Here is a 23,729-nt window from a genome sequence, read left to right as displayed (position 1 = left end):
AATTAGATGAAATATTTGTGAAGAATTGGATTGAAATCTGCAATGCGTGCAGGTTATTCAATTAATTGGTGCTGCAATTGGTTCAGTAATTTCTAATGGACGTTCTTCGTTATTAGTAGTATTCCATCTTCTGAAAACGAAAGCTGACCTAGAGAAGTTTATCCGAAGATAATACCCATGATTTTCTTTTCGATAAAATAATCAGTAAGTAGATATTCGTCATGTTAAGGTTGAGGAATATCTATACTGAAAATGTTTTAATTTATAATTCATTCAGAAAAAAAATTATTACCTCGAAAATATTGAGATGAGCCGACTAATTGCTAGTATAATTCTACTATAATTGAATACCCATATGAATACAAAACATTGATTATCCTGTCTATTATATGTGTCATTTTACGTAACTCAGAGTTCGAGAACATATTAATTTTATGGAAAAGTTTGCATTTTCTTAATGTATGCTTCTACAACACGTGTAGGGTTATTATTACCTGTAAAATATATTGCAATTTATTGAATATTGTGGTTTTAGTTCAAAAATGAATATATTCATGAGTAAGTCAAATCATATATCCAATTTCACACACCTGAATAATGAATTATTCTTAAATTTTTCTCAAAAATCACAAGTGAGCAATGATTTTTATAATACAATTTTGCAATTTCTAAAGGCTGTTGAGGCGTGTATATTTCCATGATTAATTGACATAACCTAATGAACACAAATGACATAAGAAATGTCAAAAATAACAGACAGTGTTGCCATTAAAAACAACTTAAATTTTACAATTCCTATTGAAAAACCCTTTACAAATTGAATTGAATTCCAGAACTTATTTGTAACTGAGGTACTCTTGGAACACGTAGACTGTGAAGTGGTTCCCATGACTAAGAAGATGAATGATTCCAAAGCACCCTCAAAAACTCCTATATTTATGTCTTCGGCCCTATTCGAAGAAACGTATGTGGGAAAAAAAAAAGGAATCATATTTGGGCATGGCCTATTAGATGAAGAATCTTATTGACCTTTCTACCTGCTGGATCAACAAAGGTTCTTCCTCGGTGAATAGATTGACGGATAACAGCTAATGTTGAAGAATTTCTGACGTAATCGGAAACAAACGGAAAAAATTTAAATTTTTTTGAATCCGCGAAGCAATATACAGAGTGAGTCTCATTTATCTCGGAAACGGTTTGCACGATTTTTATAGATTTTGGTGTGCAAGTAAAGGGTGTTTTTTTTTAGAGCTATAGAACTTTAAATTGCAATGAAACAACGATGGATTATTCGATTGACATGAATTTTATTTATCCGCAAGATGATCTTGTGGCATTACATTTTAAATATGATTTCTGGCATATGACCGCCACGGCTGGCTCGGATGTAGTCCAATCTGGACGTCCAATTTTCGATGACTTTTTCCAACATTTGTGGCCGTATATCGGCAATAACACGGCGAATGTTGTCTTCCAGATGGTCAAGGGTTTGTGGCTCATCCGCATCCGCGATGTTAAATCACAAGATCTTGGAGGCCAATTCACAGGTCCAAAACGTGAAATTAGGCGGTCACCAAACGTGTCTTTCAATAAATCGATTGTGGCACGAGCCGTGTGACATTTTGCGCCGTCCTGTTGGAACCACAGCTCCTGGACATCATGGTTGTTCAATTCAGGAATGAAAAAAATTAGTAATCATGGCTCTATACCGATCACCATTGACTGTAACGTTCTGGCCATCATCGTTTTTGAATAAGTACGGACCAATGATTCCACCAGCCCATAAAGCGCACCAAACAGTCAGTTTTTCTGGATGTAACGGTGTTTCGACATACACTTGAGGATTAGCTTCACTCCAAATGCGGCAGTTTTGTTTGTTGACGTAGCCATTCAACCAGAAGTGCGATTCATCGCTAAACAAAATAAAATGGACGTAGTGCGCTATACGTATTCCGCACAGAACTATTATTTTCGAAATGAAATTGCACTATTTGCAAGCGTTGTTCAGCCGAGTGTCTCTTCATGATGAATTGCCAAACCAAACTGAGAATAATCTCGAACAGTAATGCCAACTTAAAGTTATATACCTCGAAAAAAAACACCCGTTACATTGTTGTCATATCCTTCAGACATTCAGTATTTCGTGAGGATTTCAAAAGGCAAAAAATATACAGGGTGGTCCATTTGAAATAACAAAGTTCATTATCATTCCGGAAAAAGGAAAGACCTGACAATAATGTAAATACCAACATAATATCGGCAATATCACAAGATCCTTGCATACCAAAATCTATAAAAATCGTTCACTCATCTGTATAAAAATGCCTTTTCTAAAAAAACTCTGAAACCCTATTTGAAGTATTGGATAAGGGCAGTGACACTTGAGTTCAGAAACCCATGTCAAGTGCACAAGTGCTTCCATATGTTAGACTGAAAACCGCCACAAAAATATTCGACTCACATATAGATAAAGCTATCTCTTCATGGATGCTGGTCTTCCAAACCGCCAATCCAAGCTCCGATAACAGTGTTCCAATATGGTGATTAGGCACTTAATTTTTTTTCATAATATTTACATTCTTCGTCTTCATGGCCAAGTTCATCTTTCTATTAACGGAACACAGAGTTGGCCAGGCGAGCCTATATTACGTATCGTTGGAATCTATTATTATAGCTTTCGACCATACGTCAAAAAATGAAAAAACATTGGCATCAAGTCTAGAGGTCGTTCAATATAATTATTTGATACGAAATCAATTTTTACAAAAAAAATTTGCACGAACCTTACAACCGTTATAATATAGGAGGGTCATAACGGCAACACCGTGTGTACTTTTTTGACATTTCTTATGTCATTTGGGTTCTAAAGGTTAAACCATTTGACCATGGAAAGAAACACGTTACAAAAACGTTTAGAAATTTTTAAATTGCTTCATCATAATCAGTGCTTATTTGTGAATTTTGAAAACAATTTGAGAATTCATGGACGAAATTATTCAGTTAAACGACTCACTATTTGTCATATTGTATTAGGCCAATCGAAAAGTCCCCGGTCCGATGCACAGATGGCGGTGCTAGTATTAAATCCATATGATTTTTAGTTAGTACCAACCTTCAAACAATACGTATCAAAATTTGACAGCAGTCCGACCATTAGTTCGTGAGATATTGCATTGTGAGTGTAGCTACTTTTGTTATTTGAAAAAAGATGGAAAGAAAAGAATTTAGTGTGCTGATAAAATATTGCTTTTCGAAAGGAAAAAATACAGTTGAAGCAAAATCTTGGCTTGATGGAGAGTGTCTGCTCCAGGAAAATCAACCATTATTGATTGATTGGTATGCTAAGTTTAACCGTTGTGAAGTTATATCATTCACGAATATTTGTACATGAGAAAACTGTGTGCAAAATGGGTGCCGCGCGAGCTCACAATCGATCAAAAACAACAACTTGTTAATGATTCTGAGCAGTGTTTGAGGCTGTTTAAGTGCGATCAACCTGAATTTTTGCGTCGATATGTGACAATGGATGAAACATGGCTCCATCATTTCACTCCGGAGTCCAATCGACAGTCAGCTGAGTGGACTGCAAACGATGAACCGAATCCAAAGCGAGGAACAACACAACAGTCAGCTGGCAAGGTTATGGCATCAGTATTCTGGAATGCGCAAGGTATAATATTTATTGATTACCTCCAAAAGGCCAGACCATCAACAGCGATTATTATATAGCGTTATTGGATCGTTTAAAGGATGAAATCCTTAAAAAACGGCCCCAATTGAGGAAAAAAGGTGCTGTTTCATCAAGACAATGCGCCGTGTCTCAAATCAATGAAAACAATGGCAAAATTACATGAATTAGGCTTCGAATTGCTTCTGCATCCACCGTATTCGCCAGATCTGACCCCCAGCGACTTTTTCCTGTTCACAGACCTCAAAAGAATGCTCGCTGAAAAAAAATTTAGTGAAGAATGCAGAAGTAATCGCCGAAACTGAGGCCTATTTTGAAGCGAACGACAAATCGTACTACAAAAATGGTATCGAAAAGTTGGAAGATCGCTATATTCGCTGTATCGCCCTCGTAGGCAACTATGTTGAATAATAAAATCGAATTTTGCCAAAAAATATGTTTTACTATGAAAGACCGGGGACTTTTCAATCAGCCTATTAGATTGTAGACATATTTGAAGTGGTACCAAGAAGAATCAAAACTTATTGTAAGATTATTTCAAACAGGTTAAAATATCCCTGACTCTAGCCATTCGAAAAACTGTTACCCGATAGTATCTCAACACACGATATTGTTGTTCGTTTTCGAGGGAGGTAGAATTTGATTTTGACCACTCCCTGTCAAGTTACCAGTCAATCAGAAATACTCGGTTAAAGTACCAACGAAATCCTTCAGAAGATGTCAAGGGAGATTTAAAACTAACCAGGTTGAATGCATTATGAAATTTAGACTTTCTTAGTTGTCTGGTTTCTGTCTAACCCTCAAGTTGAAGAGGGGTGGATTCATTGATCTTGAAGAGAACATTTTTCATTTTAAATTGCTAGAAAATGAAAATGACTAATGAGGTAAGGTTGTTTTTGTTTTATGTGAATTTGGAAGTTCGAAAATTTGCTTTCCTGGTTATTTCAAAACTACAGATTCCGTGGAGATGAAATTTGCATTTGGATGGAAAATGGCAATTTTAAGCTTCAGGTTTCATTTTTACTGCGACACCAAAACCAAAGAAAAATGAAGGAGAATTTCTGAAAAATATTCAATATTTTATTGGGAATAGATTCGATCATTCATGCAATTTTGACATTGTTTTCATGATTTGTGACACGGTGCATTGTCTTGAAGAAACAGTACCTTTTTTTCTTCAATTGGGGCCGCTTTAAAATGATTTCATTCTTTAAACGATCCAATAATACTATTGAATAATCGCTGTCGATAGTCTGACCTTTTTGGAGGTAATCAATGAATATTATACCCTGCGCATTCCAAAATACTGACGCCATAACCTTGCCAGCTGACTGTTGTGTTTTCCTCGCTTTGGATTCGGTTCATCGTGTGCAGTCCACTCAGCTGACTGTCGATTGGACTCCTGAATGAAATGATGGAGCCATGTTTCATCCATTGTCACATATCGACGCAAAAATTCAGGTTTATTGCACTTTAACAGCTTCAAACACTGCCCAGAATCATTAACACGTTGATGCTTTTGATCGATTGTGAGCTCGCGCGGCACCCATTTTGCACACAACTTTCTCAAGTACAAATATTCGTGAATGATATGATGTAAAAATTCAGATGATATCTTCACAATGTCTGCTATCTCGATCTACTTCACTTTACGGTCATTCAGAATTATTTTGTAAACTTTTTTGATTTTTTCGTCGGTGACAGCCTCTTTTGGGCGTCCACTGAGTTCGTCGTCTTCGGTGCTTCTTTCACCACGGTTAAACTTAGCATACCAATCAATGATGGTTGATTTTCCTGGTGCAGACCCCGGAAAATCTTCATCAAGCCAAGATTTAGCTTCAACTGTATTTTTCACGTCAAAAAGCAATATTTTATCAGCACACGAAATTCTTCTTTTTCTCTTCTCTTTTTCGAATAACAAAAGTAGCTACACTCACAACGCAATATCTCACAAACCAATGGTCGGAATGTTGTCGAATATTGACACGTATCGTTTGAGAGGTTGGTACTAACTAAAAATCATATGGATTTAATACTAGCACCGCCATCTGTGCATCAGACCGGGGTCTATTCAATTGGCCTAATAATTCAAAAGATTGACAAGGAATCGGCAAACTTAGCTTTTCCTTAACACTTAGGGCTACATCATCAATATTATCAGTTGTTCTTCAGCGACGCACACGGTTTAGATTCTCCACATCACTAACTTGTTCCAACAGCTCAAATTTCTCCATCAGTTTCACTATTGCCGACCGACCCAAAAGTGCTTTAGTTTTGCAAAAGGAGACTGCAAAAGTTTTCACCATTTTTGTAACGAATTTTAACAATTTCAATGCGTAGAAGTGTGTATCGTTCCATTTTAGCAGTGGTGTAGTTTTCACTTGTCATATGTCGAAAGATGACAGCTTCAAAAGTAACAAATGCCCAGATAGCGTTCTATCTCATTCCTACTTCACATAAACTCGATCATATTAGGAATACAGTTTTAATTTATGTATGTGGATTAATAGCGACTTTAAATAACGGACAGGCATAATCCTGACCTTTAACCTGTAACAGACGTAACAGTACTATGTATGTGCTCTTAGCATGCACTTCCTCCAACATGATGTATGAAATAAATGTCTCGTCATAACCAACAGAAGAAAATAATTATGAGGCATTGCATTGCACGTATTATGTTAATGTTGTTTCAAAACCCACAATAGCAATACCATATGTCTCCTAGATGGTGAGGTGAACCTCATTAGATAAATAACTGGCAGGAATGAACGTCAGTCTAGATTTTTGTGACTATGTAAGTGGATTGTTACTACCGAACGAACGATAATTCTGCGTTTGTTCATTGAAATCTCAAATTGCTGCAATTTTCACAGGTTAAGTACCTACAATGTTACATCAATGGAACCCATCATTTAAAATCGAGTTATATAATCGTTTTATTTATTTTCATTCAATATACACTGTGTCCGTAAAGTATGGAACAAATTCATTTTCAGCCAAACAGACCATTTTAAGAGATAATCCTGAAATACGTCAATTTTTGATTTTAATTCACCGTATTTCGAAATAATAACTAATTATACAGGGTGAAATTACTTTCGAGTAATGACGTAACCGCCATTTTTTTAAATGGAACATCCCCATTTCGTCTCAATTTTCCGATTACTCTAGCTGAGCTGATTCCAAAAATGTATCAAATCTTGATTCCAATTGGTACAGGGGGACAAAAATACAATTGTTTTGTGTGTGCTCATAAAGTAACGCATAACATTCTTTATTAGTTAAATTAACAATATTATCAAAAATACTTATTGTCTAGCGGCAATTGGTTTCAATGTAACACCCTGTAGTTTGTTACTTTTTGGATTAATAAAATGTATAAAAATAATAAATAATTTCTTTGATATTCTATCTGCTAGACCACAAATACCAAACATGTTTGGAAACAGCTCATTTTTATTAATCTAAAAATGTAACAAACTACAGGGTGTTACATTCAAACTAATTACTTAATAATAACTAACAAAGAATGTTACGCGTTACTTTATGAGCACACACAAATCTATTGTATTTTGTCCACCCTGTACCAATTGGAATCAACATGTGATACATTTTTGGAATCAGCTCAGCTAGAGTAATAATAATATAGTAATAGTGAAACTTGTGGAAAAATTTAAGCTGTGTGGAAAAGTTAGTGATGTGAAGAAACGAAACAGTGTGTGTTGCTCCAGAACAACTGAAAATATTGTTGCTGTAGCCAGAAGTGTTGACGAACACCTAGCTTTGACGGTTCCTCGTCGATTTTGGGAATTAATGATTTAATTAATAATAATTAATGATTTTTCATGACTGGAAAACTTCAGATTGAAATATCTATGCAAATTTAAGCGAAAAATCTAGTGAACGAAAGGTGCTATGAGAAAAAACCTGATTAAAAATCGAACTTCAACACCCTGTAACCATGCCCATGTTTAGAGGATTTTTTTCTCAAAATTACCCAAGGAATCTGTCATTTTCGTTGTGCATCCCATTTTGGGTGAGACAGCCAGGTTTCTCGCTTGTTATTTAAGATAGAGCCTTGCGGTTTTCACGTTCCTGTCCTACTTTTTCGTGAAACTCAAGTTGGTCTAATCAGATTCTGCATAACTGTTTCCGTTCAAGAGATACAGGGTGATTTTGGAAATTGATACTTTTCGGACCCCTCCTTTATCTCCGAAGTTATTAGAAATAATGCTGAGGTAAAAACTACATCTGAATCAGAATTTTGCGTAGAATCCAGTGGCGTACTCAATATTTTTTGTCGGGGTATGGTTTTGAAGATTCAACACAAACCTATATTTTTTAATGGAACACCATGTATTACATTACTTCGTTGAATTCGTTATTTTTTTCCCTTCAAAATGATATATGATACTATATAGGTAGGATGGTAAGAAATGTTAAAAAAACATTAAAACATCAAATAATGATGATTTTTTGTTAATGAGCAATGGATTTTCCATATGAAAAAAAAGGATTAATTGGATAATTTTTATTTGTGATTTTTATTTATAGTAGAGTAAGCAAACAAATATAATACACTCATCACTAATATGAAAAACAAAACGTAGGTACCTACCTAATAGCAACAAATGAATAATAAAAAAATTCATAAACATTGCATAATATCTTACAGATTAAACTGTTCAAATTGCTGTCCATTTTCCCTAATACATATAATATACTACAGTAAAAGACATAACAGTCTCGAAGAACTTCGTGCATCAAGAGAGGCAGTTTTCCAGGATTTACAAAACCGCCCTTTTATAATATTAAATGCACTCAGGCGAATTGAAAAGTTTTGTCAATTATGTATTAGAGGAAAATGGACAGTAATTTGAACAATTTAAGCTGTAAGATATCATGCAATGTTTATGAATTTTTGTATTATTTATTTGTTGCTATTAGGTAGGTACCTACGTTTTGTTTTTCATGTTAGTGATGAGTGTATTATCTTTGTTTGCTTACTCTACTATTTATAAAAATCACAAATTAAAATTATCTAATAGAACCTTTTTTTTATATGGGAAATCCATTGCTCATTAACAAAAAATCATCATTATTTGATGTTTTAGTGTTTTTTAACATTTCTGACCATCCTACCTATATAGTATCATATATCATTTTGAAGGGAAAAAAATAACGAATTCAACGAGGTAATGATATATAGGGTGTTCCATTTAAAAAAATATAGGTTTGTGTTGAATCTTCAAAACCATACCCCGAAAAAAAAATTGAGTACGCCACTGGATTCTACGCAAAATTCTGATTCAGACGTAGTTTTCACCTCAGCATTATTTCTAATAACTTCGGAGATAAAGAAGGGGTCCGAAAAGTATCAATTTCCAAAATCACCCTGTATCTCTTGAACGGAAACAGTTGTGCAAAATCTGATTAGACCAACTTGAGTTTCACGAAAAAGTAGGACAGGAACGTGAAAACCGCAAGGCTCTATCTTAAATAACAAGCGAGTAACCTGGCAGTCTCACCCAAAATGGGATGCACTGTACATTCCATTATCAAAGTAGCCAAGCTCCTCTATTTAGGTGTGGGGTGTATAACGCAGGAACCACTGAGTGGTCTAGCTGAAGATTCCATCACTAGCAATTCCGGGGTGAAATACCGCTATTCCCCAACAGATGGCGCACTAAACCATCGGCAGAAAACTACATACTCGCCAAAACTTCAAGGTTAACCGATCCCGACGAGCACCGAATAAAATCACAACTCACCTCAGTTCTCCGTCGACTCCTAGTTTATTATTGTTGTTATTGCTCTCGATAACAGCGGTCGTTTTCAACTTATTATCTTCTGCGCCTATCAGCAACTCCGTGCGTCCATTCTGGAACGGAGAGGACACTCTCCTGTCCTGCAGCCTTCGTCCTTCTTGCTGCTGCGCAGGTTCGGACGCAGGTTCGGCCTGGCTATCACTCAGATTTAACACGCGCACGTCGTTCGGCACTTGGTTCGCGACTTGGCTCGCACTGTTGCCGGATTTTAAGTCACTTTTTTCTTCCGCGCTGCAGTTGGGAAGCTGATTGGTGGCGTTGAGGGTCACCTCTTTGGTCTCCGTCGGCAGGGATGCGTTCGCGCCGCCTTCCGACCTGTTTCCGGTGGAGTTGTTGTTTGTATTTTCTGTGGACGCTAGGGAAGTGACGTAGATTGGGGTGTTCTGGATGAAACCGTTGAGATCTTCGCTGGCCGATGAATTCGTCTGCTGATTCAACTGTGGGAGAAGGGAGAAGTCAGTGGTGATGAGAAATCAGAGAGAGTTCTACCAGACATTAGGTTAAGGGCCCCGCTAAAGCAGTAAAGGAGCGCGGAACATTTCTGTGGAATAGGCAAGGGTTAGAGATTCATCAAGCCAAGTAGCTGGACATTTTAACCAACCACTTGACTTGAACATCAAGCTCCTGAAAAATTACATACTTGAGCTTGACTTAACTTGATTTTAGATATTTTTTTGATTGACTTCATATCAAGCTTCTTAATATTGGTTGAGCTTGATACGCACGCATCGCTAGGCATATATTTCTGCATTCTCCTGTGTGCTTAAACTGAATAAGGGGATTCCTCGAGCGCCGAGAGACTGAAGTATTTGGCCAATGTGACTTTATAAGTAGTTTTCTCAAATTTCTTTGAAATCTATTAGTAGTATTTGAAAGCTTCAGGAATATATTTCCAAAATTGGACAAAATGGCCAAGGATTTTTTACAAACGCCACCATCTTCAAAAAATTTTCGTAAAATTTTCCCTTAGAAAATTGAAAAAAAAATAAAAATTCCTTCATGAGACTATTGTACCATTTTATTGATTGACTCGACTATGTAGATCACGAAAATGCTTGCACTTGGGCGATTAGTACATTATTTCAGAAATTATAGGTAAAAAACTGAAATTTTCGAGAAAAAAATTGATGATATTTCCGAGGCTGCAACTTCTTTTGGACGTGAGCTACGACCTTGAAACCTCACTATGTTTTAGAGCGGAACTTGAAGTTTGAGGGGTCTGTGACGAATAATTCAGGAGATATAACGATTTTTAGAGGCAAATTCAATTTTGTCCCAAAGGACCCCGCACGTTTAGTAGGGAAAATGGCTTTCCGTGAATTTGGCTGAATTTTTGATATGTTGTAGTTCTTGATGAACTGATCAGAAAAGTCCTCAGCCATAAAGCTCAAAAATGGACAGTTTTCGAGATATGGAGCTTTGAAAATGGATTTTTTGCAATTTTCGGGGTTTTTGCTCATCAATCAGGGAACTCTCATTTCTGGTTTTTATGCAATTTGGATGTTCGGCGGCCAGAACCCGACTGAGAAATGATCTTCCTTGGTTATATTAGGCACTGCCATTGATAATTTTTTATACACTGCTCCACATTGGCTATGAAATGAGATACAAAATCCAAGATCTTCCATACATCTTTCCATGCCACAAGATGACGCCAGAATAATTCACATGATCGAGAAACGACATATTGTGAGATTTTTTTAAGATTTTTTTAATAACTGAATCCTCATATATCTTATGTCCAATAATATCAAATATGTTAGCCGAAATGTTCATAACCAGGCATCGCGAGCTGTAATGGGGGAAAATGGGAAAATCATTATCATATATCCTCAGGGATAACAATTGTGATCACTATTGATGTCATTTACATATGATATGTGATTTGTTTCTCACAAATCTCGATAATCAGACAATGGGGTGCCAAGACATTTCCCTCAGAATGTCTCGAAATTGATGATAGCATCTCACAGACAAACGAATCCGTGAAAATGTCTGCAGTTTTGATACAATATAGTACTATCCTGGTAGAATATAGAAACCCAAGTGTTGGAAGCAAACTATGAATGGAACTTCCGATATTAACCCACAAATTCTTGAAAATATTTTTTTTTTTTACGAACTTTTTGAACTTCACACATACGAATGAATACTATCTAATAATATGATTTGTGATTGTGTTACGTTCGTTGATATAGTTTTATGTTATCAAATCATTAATTTTGCCCCCGATTCGATTCATAATATTCTAAATGATTTCTTGCGATTGCTAATATAATTTTAAAAGTTTTTTGTTTATTATCATTATTGTTATTATTATTATGAATGTTACTCTCATTATTATATTGTTTTTGATTGATCTACTCATTCATTTTGCCAACGATCATATTATTAGATTGTATTCATTCGTATGTGTGAAGTTCAAAAAGTTCATAGAAAAAAAAATATTTTCAAGAATTTGTGGGTTAATATCGGAAGTTCCATTCATAGTTTGCTTCCAACACTTGGATTTCTATATTCTACCAGGATAGTACTATATTGTATCAAAACTGCAGACATTTTCACGGATTCGTTTGTCTGTGAGATGCTATCATCAATTTCGAGACATTCTGAGGAAAATGTCTTGGCACCCCATTGTCTGATTATCGAGATTTGTGAGAAACAAATCACATATCATATGTAAATGACATCAATAGTGATCACAATTGTTATCCCTGAGGATATATGATAATGATTTTCCCATTTTCCCCCATTACAGCTCGCGATGCCTGGTTATGAACATTTCGGCTAACATATTTGATATTATTGGACATAAGATATATGAGGATTCAGTTATTAAAAAAATCTTAAAAAAATCTCACAATATGTCGTTTCTCGATCATGTGAATTATTCTGGCGTCATCTTGTGGCATGGAAAGATGTATGGAAGATCTTGGATTTTGTATCTCATTTCATAGCCAATGTGGAGCAGTGTATAAAAAATTATCAATGGCAGTGCCTAATATAACCAAGGAAGATCATTTCTCAGTCGGGTTCTGGCCGCCGAACATCCAAATTGCATAAAAACCAGAAATGAGAGTTCCCTGATTGATGAGCAAAAACCCCGAAAATTGCAAAAAATCCATTTTCAAAGCTCCATATCTCGAAAACTGTCCATTTTTGAGCTTTATGGCTGAGGACTTTTCTGATCAGTTCATCAAGAACTACAACATATCAAAAATTCAGCCAAATTCACGGAAAGCCATTTTCCCTACTAAACGTGCGGGGTCCTTTCGAGTTCAAATTCCCCCAAAACCGGGAGCTCTACGAAGAATCGGTGAGCGATGCCATAATTTTACGATCTCTGATTAGCCGAATTTCGATCTCACCTGAAAAATTTTTGTCGAAAAATTAACTTAGTTAACATTTATTATTTCACTTTTTTTCCATACCTCTTTCGAAAGTTTTGTCATATCCACAGGCGTAATTCGTTTGAGAGCTGAGAGCCTCTGAAGACGTTCTCTGGCTTGTTGCTCGACTGCAATGACGAAGGCATCTTGCACGTTGCTTGAGCACAGGTCTAGGTCCAAAGCTGGAAGAAAGAAATATATAAATACGAAATACATGTCTCTTAGGGTTGGCTAACAACTGATCAAAATTTCAGTAAAGTCCAACCGTTGCGTTGCAAGAAAAGTTTTCTAATCGGTATTAATCGAAGAGGTGATCACACTTGGCCACCGAGATCTTGTGATTTAGCACCTTTAGACTTTTTTTTTTAGGACCACGTGGAAGATATGTTAATACTGCGGTCGTTTGGCTGATATACACTGCGCAAAAAAATTAACGCACATTCTGAAAATCTCAATTTTAATGAAAGTTAACTCTACATTGAATTTATAACTTATTTTTTATGTTCTCTCGGGAAGGTTCTGAACGAAACAAACATTAAATGGAAGAAAAATTCAGGATTTCACCGAATCTTATGTGAAAGAAGAGAAATAAACAATTTTCAAAATACTGGAATGCTGATAAGTGATTTAATACTTACTACTATTTACACCCCTTGCGTTAATTACAGCTCGCCAACGACGGTTCATACTCAAAATGAGTGATCTTAAAATGTTCTGATCTAATCCTTCCCAGATTTCTCTGAGTTGGATTCCTAAGTCATTAAGAGTAGCTGGATGATTTTCTGAACTTCTCAGCCTTCTATTGAGGTTGTCCCAAACCTGCTCAATCGGATTGAGATCTGGACTTCTTGCTGGCCATTCCATTCGAGAGACTTCAACCTCTCCAAGGTACTCCTGAACGCGCACGATGGGGTCTGGCATTATCGTCCATAAAAATGAAATTTTCACCAATGTATGGGGCAAATGGCACTACATGCTCTTCAAGAATGTTCCTTATATACCTATCAGCATTCACAGCTCCATTATCAACGACCACTAGGTCTGTGCGAGCAGTCAAAGATATTCCACCCCATACCATAATCGATCCTCCCCTGAAACCAGTAGTATTCAGGAAATTGCACTGAGCATATCTTTCATGTGGACGTCTGTATACAAGGGAACGTCGATCACAATGGTAGATGCAGAATTTAGACTCATCTGTGAAGAGAACTCTTTCCCAATCAGCCTCTTCCCAATGGATATGTTCTCTCGCAAAATCCAAATGCGCCCTTCGATGGGCTGGGGTAAGAGCTGGGACATTCATACCTGTTTCCCTGAATCACTGCAACATTCTGGACACACTTGTATGGGAAACTCCAAACCTTTCTGCAATTCTTTTGTATGTCCACCCTTCTTCTCGCAAAACTACCGCTTGGGCACATTCCTCTTGGGTCAAATTGCGTGTTTCGCGTTGCATAGCGATCGAGTGTAGAAAATCAAACGAAAGAAAAACTATTGATCACTAGAATTGATTTAGAACAACTGATTTCAGAATGGAGCCAATACATTCAAAATCTGATAATCTCATCTATTTTTATTCCTGCTGGGAAAAAAACATCTGTATTGAAGAAAAACGTTGAAAGTGGATAACATATGCATGCATAATTCTGATAAAAATAATTATCATTGAGAACACCTTCAGTTGTAGAATAAATTTGAGATTTCCATAATGTGCGTTAATTTTTTTGCGCAGTGTATTTTCCCATCATCAATGACATAGTTTCCTCTTTACAGTGAAATGAAAATCCAATGATACCTCTCAAAATATACTAATTTTTTTTAATATCAAAATGAAACCTCTTATTGGAAAACCTTTCATTTGCTATCATTGGTGAACTGAAATACTGCATGTTATCATATCTGAATGACCGACCAAAAAGGGCGAGACTGTTACAGTTAGCTGTTCTAACAAGTTTAGGATTGTCGACTACGCTCTGGGTCAGCGACCGCCAATACATGTTCCGGATTTCTTGTGGATGTAGTAACTGTGTTTAAAAACATCCTGTATGATTTTTGTGTGCTCCTAGAATCTGCCTTTCGGTTCATCATTTTCAATAGTTAACCTTAGGAGTGTTTCGAGGAAAAAAAAATGGTATTCACGTGAAATTTGGTATCAGAATATGCCATTACTAAAAATGGAACTATATACGCTTCAACAATGCATTGAAGTTGTTAAAATTAACTACAAAATGGTGAAAACTTTGCAGTCAACACCTTTAGACTATTTTTTGGGACCACGTAAAAGATAAGGTATTCAAGGTGTTCAAGATGGCAACCGATTTAACTGCTGTCGAGTGATTTATTCTCAGTTTGGTTTGGCAATTCATCATGAATAGACAAACGATCATCAAGTTAGGCGTAGATGAGATTGCCGTTGTTCCCGATTTTCATAAGCGAATTTTATTTAGCGATGAAGCGCACTTCTGGTTGAATGGCTACGTCAACAAACAAAACTACCGCATTTGGAGTGAAGCTAATACTCAAGTGTATGTCGAAACACCGTTACATCTAGAAAAACTGACTGTTTGGTACGCTTTATGGGCTGGTGGAATCATTGGTCCGTACTTCTTCAAAAACGATTATGGCCAGAACGTTACAGTCAATGGTGATCGGTATAGAGCCATGATAACTAACTTTTTCATTCCTGAATTGAACAACCATGATGTCTAGGAGCTGTGGTTCCAACAAGACGGCGCAACATGTCACACAGCTCGTGCCACAATCGATTTATTGAAAGACACGTTTGGTCACCGCCTAATTTCACGTTTTGGGACCTGTGAATTGGCCTCCAAGATCTAGTGATTTAACACCGCTAGACTACTTTCTGTGGGGCTATGTTAAGTCATTGGTCTATGCGGATAAGCCACAAACCCTTGACCATTTGTAAGACAACATTTCCGTGTTATTGCCGATATACGGCCACAAATGTTGGAAAAAGTAATCGAAAATTGGACGTCCAGATTGGACTACATCCGAGCCAGCCGTGGCGGTCATATGCCAGAAATCATATTTAAAATGTAATGCCACAAGATTATCTTGCGGATAAATAAAATTCATGTCAGTCGAATAATCCATCGTTGTTTTATTGCAATTTAAAGTTCTATAGCTCTAAAAAAACACCCTTTATATGCCAATGCTCCACAATCGATTCAAGACCTTTTGAAAATGAACTTCTTGAAATTATCGAGGACATACAGCCGCGAATATAAAAATTGCTTAAAATTTTCGGTTTTTCATTCAAAATTTGAATTTTATACATTTCTAAAAGTAAAATACGGAAATTTCACTTGATGATCAAAATTCCCTTCATCGAACGATTCCTAAGGTTCAGTATTGAAAATAATAAACCAAAAACATAACAAATTATGCACTTTTATTCAGTATTGCCTCATCGCAAAAAATCTCGACACGTGTAGAAAAAATATAAAATTATCAATGTAAAAATTTTTTTAATGAATTTCCTGCGGTGAGATTCAAACCCCGAGATCATTAGTACAGATATCCGAATGAAAATTCATGCTTCATTAATTTTAAGTTGTCAAACTCTTCATTATTCTAATGAAGCCTTTATGTCGACCTACAAAAGGCTATTCAGCCAAAAAAAAAAAAATTCATCGCATGGATACTCCATTCAGAGTAAGCATAATCCGAGTTAAGGTTTCGGCTGCAGATAGCCAATTAAGAAACTACTCGCCCATAAGTTGTGCAAGAACAGATCCAAAATACGAACTCATTTCCTTGTTGTTCCAACCATTTACATCGATTCACCTTCTCACATGCATCCAGATAGCTGAGGCCATTCCGAATCATTAATGACCCACTTCTTTACGTTCGACAACTCGCTTGTGCATATCGTTGCTGTTATCTTCAATGTTAATTGATTTTCTGCTTCTTAATGCTCGCCAAATAATGAATATCTCAATGAAGGATTCTTCTCAACCAGTATTGCATTTACTCCGCTCATATTTACCCACATTTTCAATTGGTTATTTGCTCAGAGTATGATAGGCTTGAAATAATTCAGCTCTTATTGTAAATAGCATTGACTTTATCGAATCGAGCACTGAATTTATTGTGCTTAATGAAAGATGCATAGAAACCTATGTTTTCTATGTTCTAGGTTGTCTATGCATCTTAGCTTAATGCAAGAAAATTTTTAGAATTTGGGTAAAAAAATCTTTCCACGGATAATATTTCAACTATTTCATTTATATTTACGAGTAACTATAGTATAGCCAACCATTTAAAACTATATTATGTACATCAATAAAATTGAATAGGTACATTGTTACACAATTGTTACAATCGTTCCCACAAAAAATATTTCAATATGTCCTAATCATTCATCTGACACTAAATAATTTGCAGTAAAGACAACAATAAGTTCACCCAAATACTATTTCTCTGTCATGTTCAAAAAGTACTAATTCAACCCAAATATACCTCTAAACACTGTCACCGTTAACATAAATGCAGTGATTGCAAGAATATACGTACAAAAATACTCACTTTTGCTTCTAAAATCACAAGGTTTGCTTCGTTCATCTCTTAAAACATTCCTTGTATGGTATTATTATCACTTTGTTTCAAATCTCTTATTTTATTCCAGTCTACTCTAATAAACATAGAAAAAGGGAGCATACTTCATTTTCAGTTAGCGAATATTATCCCCAACATGTTCTAACAAATTCGAATCAACTTGGAATCAAAACACATTTCATAGCCAACCTGTGATACGATATTTGTTAAAAGCTCAGATTTTATTCATCTTTAATTGTTGAATATTTAAATTTGCCGGAGAGATGTTAAATGGACTGATGTCCTTTTTTCCTTCCAAAATTAGACGTGAATATTGCGAGATATATGACCCTTCACAATGTAGCTATTAAAATTTCAATTATAGATGAAATAGAAAGAAATGACCAACGAATCACACTCACTTACCTTGTGATTGATGGTGCTGCTTCTTGAAGGGCCCTTCTTCTAAGGGTCAATGTCACTGCGAGTTGTTCCTGTGCGACTTTGGCTATTTGATAACAGCACAAAAGTATCCAAAAGCGTTTTTGTAGAGATTTTTGTGAAATCAACGAAAACTTGAAACACATGCGGAAAAAGCGATATTTACGAGAGCGGTTCGATTCATACTGTGTTCTTACATGTGCGTTTTAACTCTTAAGCACATGCGTATCTCAAAACATATAGTGAACGCAACTCGTTGGCCTGATATATAAAAATGTGCCCAATAAAAAAATATCAAAAAATGAAAAGGTCATATATATCAAACCCATTCGAATTGAAACAACAAAAAAAATATTCGAATTCTTTCGAGTACGAAACAATATTTGCCGACTCAATTTTTGTAGACAACCAACAAAGAATACACTTTTTGCATTCCATCGCAAATGAAAGTTTTGTAATAACTGTGTTGATAATTGTCAATTAATTTTATACCGTGTAAGAAAACAATTTAGGTCTGTTCTGTGATTGATCGATGTGATCATTGATCACATACCTTGTCTTGAAAACCATAGACAAGTTGTCTCTGATTTTCAATACTTTATTCCGATTATGAATTGTTGAAGAACGTTATAAAATTGTATTTTCCGAAGGAGTCCATGAAATCTTATAGTGATTCTGATTGAATAAAACCTGATCCAGCAAACATTGCAAGAAATTATCGATGCAAATTCTAGAAATATCTGAAAACTCCACAAACTCACGAAACAAATCATGCTAGACCAAGAAGATGAAAGATCTCTTGCATATTACGTTTGAAAACTATCGTATTTACCAGGCTGGACGGAAATAATTGATTTTGACCTCAAATTCTTCATCAAAATTCTTGTTCAAAATACATACATTGTAAGTAAATGGTATTCAGGGTTTTCAAATGAGTGGTTTCATTTTGAATATGTCTCTATCTGCGCAGCTATCACTTTTGAAGTTTTTTTTTCAATTCTTCTCTATAAAGTTCAGGGCCTTTTTCAGGTAATCGAAAGAATAGCAGAACTGCTAATTTTTTATCAGCATTTCATCGTATTCATGTTATTTTTATATTTTCTCTCTATAGTACCTACCCAATGAAAGGAATGATGAAGTTTCTCACGAAAATATGCATAACCTAAAAACCTTTCTGCTTTTGAAGAACCAATTGATGAATTCCACATTTGAGAAGTCGGTCAAGTCGAGTTCAGTATAAGAATTGGACGACTCGAAACCAGTTCAGCTGGATGGAACCGTTAGGAATATTGGGTAAGACTTTTTCAATAATCATTCTTCATTTTCTCTTTACACCGTGATTACCATTCTACGAATGCATGGAATGTTACATAATTATTACCTACAAGAATTATTAAATCGAAAATTTCGTCAATCTCACAAATGAAATGCCAAATCAAAAATCATTAGTTCGATTATTATGATTGCAATTATAAACAACATTTTTAAAATTGTTATTGCTTTCTTTTATTGACAATCGCGTATGAATTATAATGGGATATAAAAACAAGTGACATTCTTCGCATTACTGCATTAAAATGAAGACGGCATTTCGATAATTCTATAAGTTCTCAAGGTTTTTTTGTTCATAGAAATTCTTGGAAAAGACGGTATATCGAGATTTCAAAGAAATTTGTCTTCTATTGTTTCGAGATAGGTATATTTCCTAATCACAAAAAGAGAATATCCTTGGGATTGAATGATTCATAAGTATAGGGTGTCCCAAATTCGATACTCACTGAGAACATCTAAAGAAAGACTTGCAGAAAAGATCTTCATGAACTTAGTATTTCGAAAAAAGAGATCGGGAGTCCTTGAAGATTTTTCCTCATAGTATAGAATTTGGGACACCAAAAATATGGCAATGATATAACAGGCCAATTGAAAAGTCCCCGGTCTACCATAGTAGACCGGGTAGTAGTAAATTTTTTTGGCAAAATTCGATTTTACTATTCAACATAGTTGCCTTCGAGGGCGATACAGTGATTATAGCGATCCTACAACTTTTCGATACCATTTTTGTAGTTTGATTTGTCTTTCGCTTCAAAATAGGCCTCACTTTCGGCGATTACTTCTTGATTGGCGCTAAATTTCTTTCCAGCGAGCATTCTTTTGAAGTCTGAGAACAGGAAAAAGTCGCTGGGGGCCAGATCTGGCAAATACGGTGGATGTAGAAGCAATTCGAAGCCCAATTTATTCAATTTTGCCTTTGTTTTCATTTATTTGTGACACGGCGCATTGTTTTGATGAAACAGCACCTTTTTTTCTTCAAATGGGGCCGTTTTTTAACGATTTCATCCGTCAAACGATCCAATAACGCTATATAATAATCGCTGTTGATGGTCTGGCGTTTTGGAGGTAATCAATGAATATAATACCTTGCACATCCCAGAATACTGATGCCATAACCTTGCCAGCTGACTGTTGTGTTTTTCCTCGCTTTGGATTCGGTTCATCGTGTGCAGTCCACTCAGCTGACTGTCGATTGGACTCCGGAGTGAAATGATGGAGTCATGTTTCATCGATTGGCACATATCGACACAAAAATTCAGGTTTATTGCACCTGTGCATCAGACCGGGGACTTTTCAATTGGCCTAATAAGATGATATTCAATTCGAGAAATTCCCGAAAAAAAAAACACATAAATTTCTCATGTGTAGAACAAATACCATTTTATTGCGTTTCCTCAATCATATGCCTATCATATCTAGATGTATAAAACACCAATGCTTCATTAATACAGTGGGCATATTTTCAGATAACAGTAAATAGAGTACACAGAAAATGATGGGGTTTTTTGTTTGAGTAACTCAAATTCAGATACCTTTTATCAATTCGAATCGGAAAACAATTAGTCATATCACTGGTAGAACAATGAAACGATATCGTGAAATGTTGAATTATTAGCTTTTATATTCCCAGAATAAACTAGGCGAATACTGATTAATAATTTTATGCTAATTATATATTTCACAATACTTTGTCAACGATATTCTTTGAGTTTTATATTGAGGAATTTATATCATCAATAAAATCATTTTTATTCCTTCGAAAGATTGAGCAATGTTTAGGACTTTTTTTTGATTATCCTATGAATCTCTTATTTTCTTTTGTACCCCCAATTAAGGAACATTCTGTAGGTATATATATTTTTGGAAAAACTCTTTTCAGAAAAGAAACTGTGATCAGATTGTGTACATTTTTGAAATCTTGCCAAGTGTATCAACGAAATTCACTAAAAGAAAATTGAAAATATATTAGATATGAAGGGTGTTTTTTTTCGAGGTACATATATAATTTTAAGTTGGCATTACTGTTCAAGATGGCGACCGATTTAACAGCTGTCAGTGATTTATTCTTAGTTTGGTTTGGCAATTCATCATGAATAGACTCACGCCTGAACAACGCTAGCAAATAGTGCAATTTCATTTCGAAAATAATGGTTCTGTGCGGAATATGTATCGCGCACTACGTCCATTTTATTTTGTTTAGCGTTGAAGCGCACTTCTGGTTGAATGGCTACGTCAACAAACAAAACTGCCGCATTTGAAGTGAAGCTTATCCTCAAGTGTATGTCGAAACACCGTTAGATCCAGAAAAACTGACTGTTTGGTGCGCTTTATGGGCTGGTGGAATCATTGGTCCGTACTTCTTCAAAAACGATGATGGCCAGAACGTTACAGTCAATGGTGATCGGTATAGAGCCATGATTACTAACTTTTTCATTCCTGAATTGAACAACCATGATGTCCAGGAGCTGTGCTTCCAACAAGACGGCGAAACATGTCACACATCTCGTGCCACAATAGATGTATTGAAAGACACGTTTGGTGACCGCCTAATTTCACGTTTTGGACCTGTGACTTGGCCTACAAGATCTTGTGATTTAACACCGCTCGACTACTTTCTGTGGGGCTATGTAAAGTCATTGGTCTATGCGGATAAGCCACAAACCCTTGACCATTTGGAAGACAACATTCGCCCGTGTTATACGGCCACAAATGTTGGAAAAAGTCATCGAAAATTGGACGTCCAGATTGGACTACATCCGAGCCAGCCGTGGCGGTCATATGCCAGAAATCATATTTAAAATGTAATGCCACAAGATTATCTTGCGGATAAATAAAATTCATGTCAATCGAATAATCCATCGTTGTTTTATTGCAATTTAAAGTTCTATAGCTCTAAAAAAAACACCCTTTAGTATGAAAAACAAAATCATGAAATTCATACATATGTGCATTTTATGCACCTGCAAGTGTTCCAACAGTGGAACTATGAATCATTATAGTAATCCCCACATTCACTTCCTGAGGGGTGTAACAACCCCTATATTATAAAAACCATATACAACGTGCTTGTCAAGATGTTCAAATACATGAAAAAGCAACACATCGCTGTTAAACAAGGGAAATGAGTGGAAAGTTGATACACTATCAATGTTTATTAGGGAAATTCACATTGTCACTTCCTGAAAGAAGAGAAATTCCTTGTTATTTGACTTTCTTCAATCTGTTCTCCTTGATATGGTTTTCTTTCAACATAAAGAATATTCCTAAATTTGAGATACAGGATGTTGAAGTTTGATTTCTTTTATGTGAAGATATCATCTGAACGTGATCAGAATCGATCAAAAGCAAAAACTTGTTAATGATTCTGAGCAGTGTTTGAAGCTGTTTAAGTGCAATAAACCTGAATTTTTGCGTCAATATGTTTGAAACATGGCTTCATCATTTCACTCCGGAGTCCAATCGATAGTCAGCTGAGTAGACTGCATACGGAGAACCAACTCCAAAACGTGGAAAGGGGCAACAGTCAGCTGGCAAGGTTATGGCATCAGTATTCTGGGATGCGCAAGGTATAATATTCATTGATTACCTCCAAAAGGGCCAGATCATGAACAGCGATTATTATATAGCGTTATTGGAGCGTTCCAAGGTTGGAATCTTCGAAAAACAGTCCCATTTGAAGAAAAAAAAGGTGCTGTTTCATCAATCCAATGCGCCGTGTCACAAATTAATGAAAACAATTGCAAAATTGCATGAATTGGGCTTCGAATTGCTTCTGCATCCACCGTATTCACCAGATCTGGCCCTCAGCGACTTTTTCCTGTTCTCAGACCTCAGAAGAATGCTCGCTGGAAAGAGATTTAGCGCCAATGAAAAAGTAATAGCCGAAACTGAGGTTTATTTTGAAGCGAAAGACAAATCGTACTAGAAAAATGGTATCGAAAAGTTGGAAGATCGCTATAATCGCTGTATCGCCCTCGAAGGCAACTATGTTGAATAAAAAAATCGAATTTTGCCAAGAAAAATGTGTTTTACTATGGTAGACCGGGGACTTTTCAATTGGCTTGTTCAACAATTAGCTCAACACCAAGAATAATTCTACATATTCCAATCTTTTATTGGAATTAGGATAATCCTTTAACCATAATTTTGAAATTGCACGTACCACAAATAAAAGTTATGGCTTAACATTCCTAGAAGAGGAATAAAAAAGGATATTTTTTAATCGAGAACACCTGAAACTTCTCAAGTTTAATTCCCCCCTCCTCCAAGCAATACCTAATTGTGCTCATTGAATATTGATATTCTCAAATATGCAAATGGTATTCTAGATTATCATTACAAGCAGGTCTTAAACAATAACTGCGTCGAACAATAAGCTAATGCAATAAGTTTTCCAAAGCTACACGCAAATAGAATAACACGCTATGAATCATAAACTATTTAAAAATGTACAACACATCCCATCCTTCGGTGTGGAAGATTATTTTTCTC

General features: G+C 35.8%; 2 protein-coding genes across 8 annotated transcripts in view; one reads left to right on the top strand and one right to left on the bottom strand.

Annotated features, from left to right (window-relative positions):
- Positions 1-23,729, bottom strand: part of LOC123683881 (protein PALS1) — a 74,732-nt gene that overhangs the window by 39,118 nt on the left and 11,885 nt on the right. For 4 of the 7 annotated variants that reach the window (XM_045622856.1, XM_045622857.1, XM_045622859.1 and 1 more), the window contains 2 exons: positions 12,951-13,090; positions 9,463-9,956 (listed from right to left, as the gene is read on the bottom strand). In XM_045622856.1, coding sequence (XP_045478812.1) covers positions 9,463-9,956; positions 12,951-13,090 — 634 coding nt within the window. Of the gene's footprint in view, positions 1-9,462; positions 9,957-12,950; positions 13,091-16,641; positions 16,940-17,456; positions 17,606-17,891; positions 17,911-23,729 lie in introns of those variants that run through there. The other 3 variants (XM_045622863.1, XM_045622861.1, XM_045622858.1) reach the window with 3 other exon arrangements.
- LOC123683883 (trichohyalin) overlaps positions 18,298-23,729 on the top strand; it is a 33,270-nt gene continuing 27,838 nt past the window's right edge. Inside the window, exons 1-2 of the mRNA XM_045622866.1 lie at positions 18,298-18,809; positions 19,018-19,199. Of these exons, the coding sequence (XP_045478822.1) occupies positions 19,178-19,199 (22 nt within the window). The 5' untranslated portion in view covers positions 18,298-18,809; positions 19,018-19,177. The remainder of the gene's footprint in view (positions 18,810-19,017; positions 19,200-23,729) is intronic.

This window comes from Harmonia axyridis, chromosome 7 (genome assembly GCF_914767665.1).
Source record: "Harmonia axyridis chromosome 7, icHarAxyr1.1, whole genome shotgun sequence".
NCBI classification, from domain to species: Eukaryota; Metazoa; Arthropoda; class Insecta; order Coleoptera; family Coccinellidae; genus Harmonia; species Harmonia axyridis.
The sequence above is the reverse complement of the archived record's forward strand: the minus strand, read 5'-3'. Positions and strand labels throughout refer to the sequence as shown.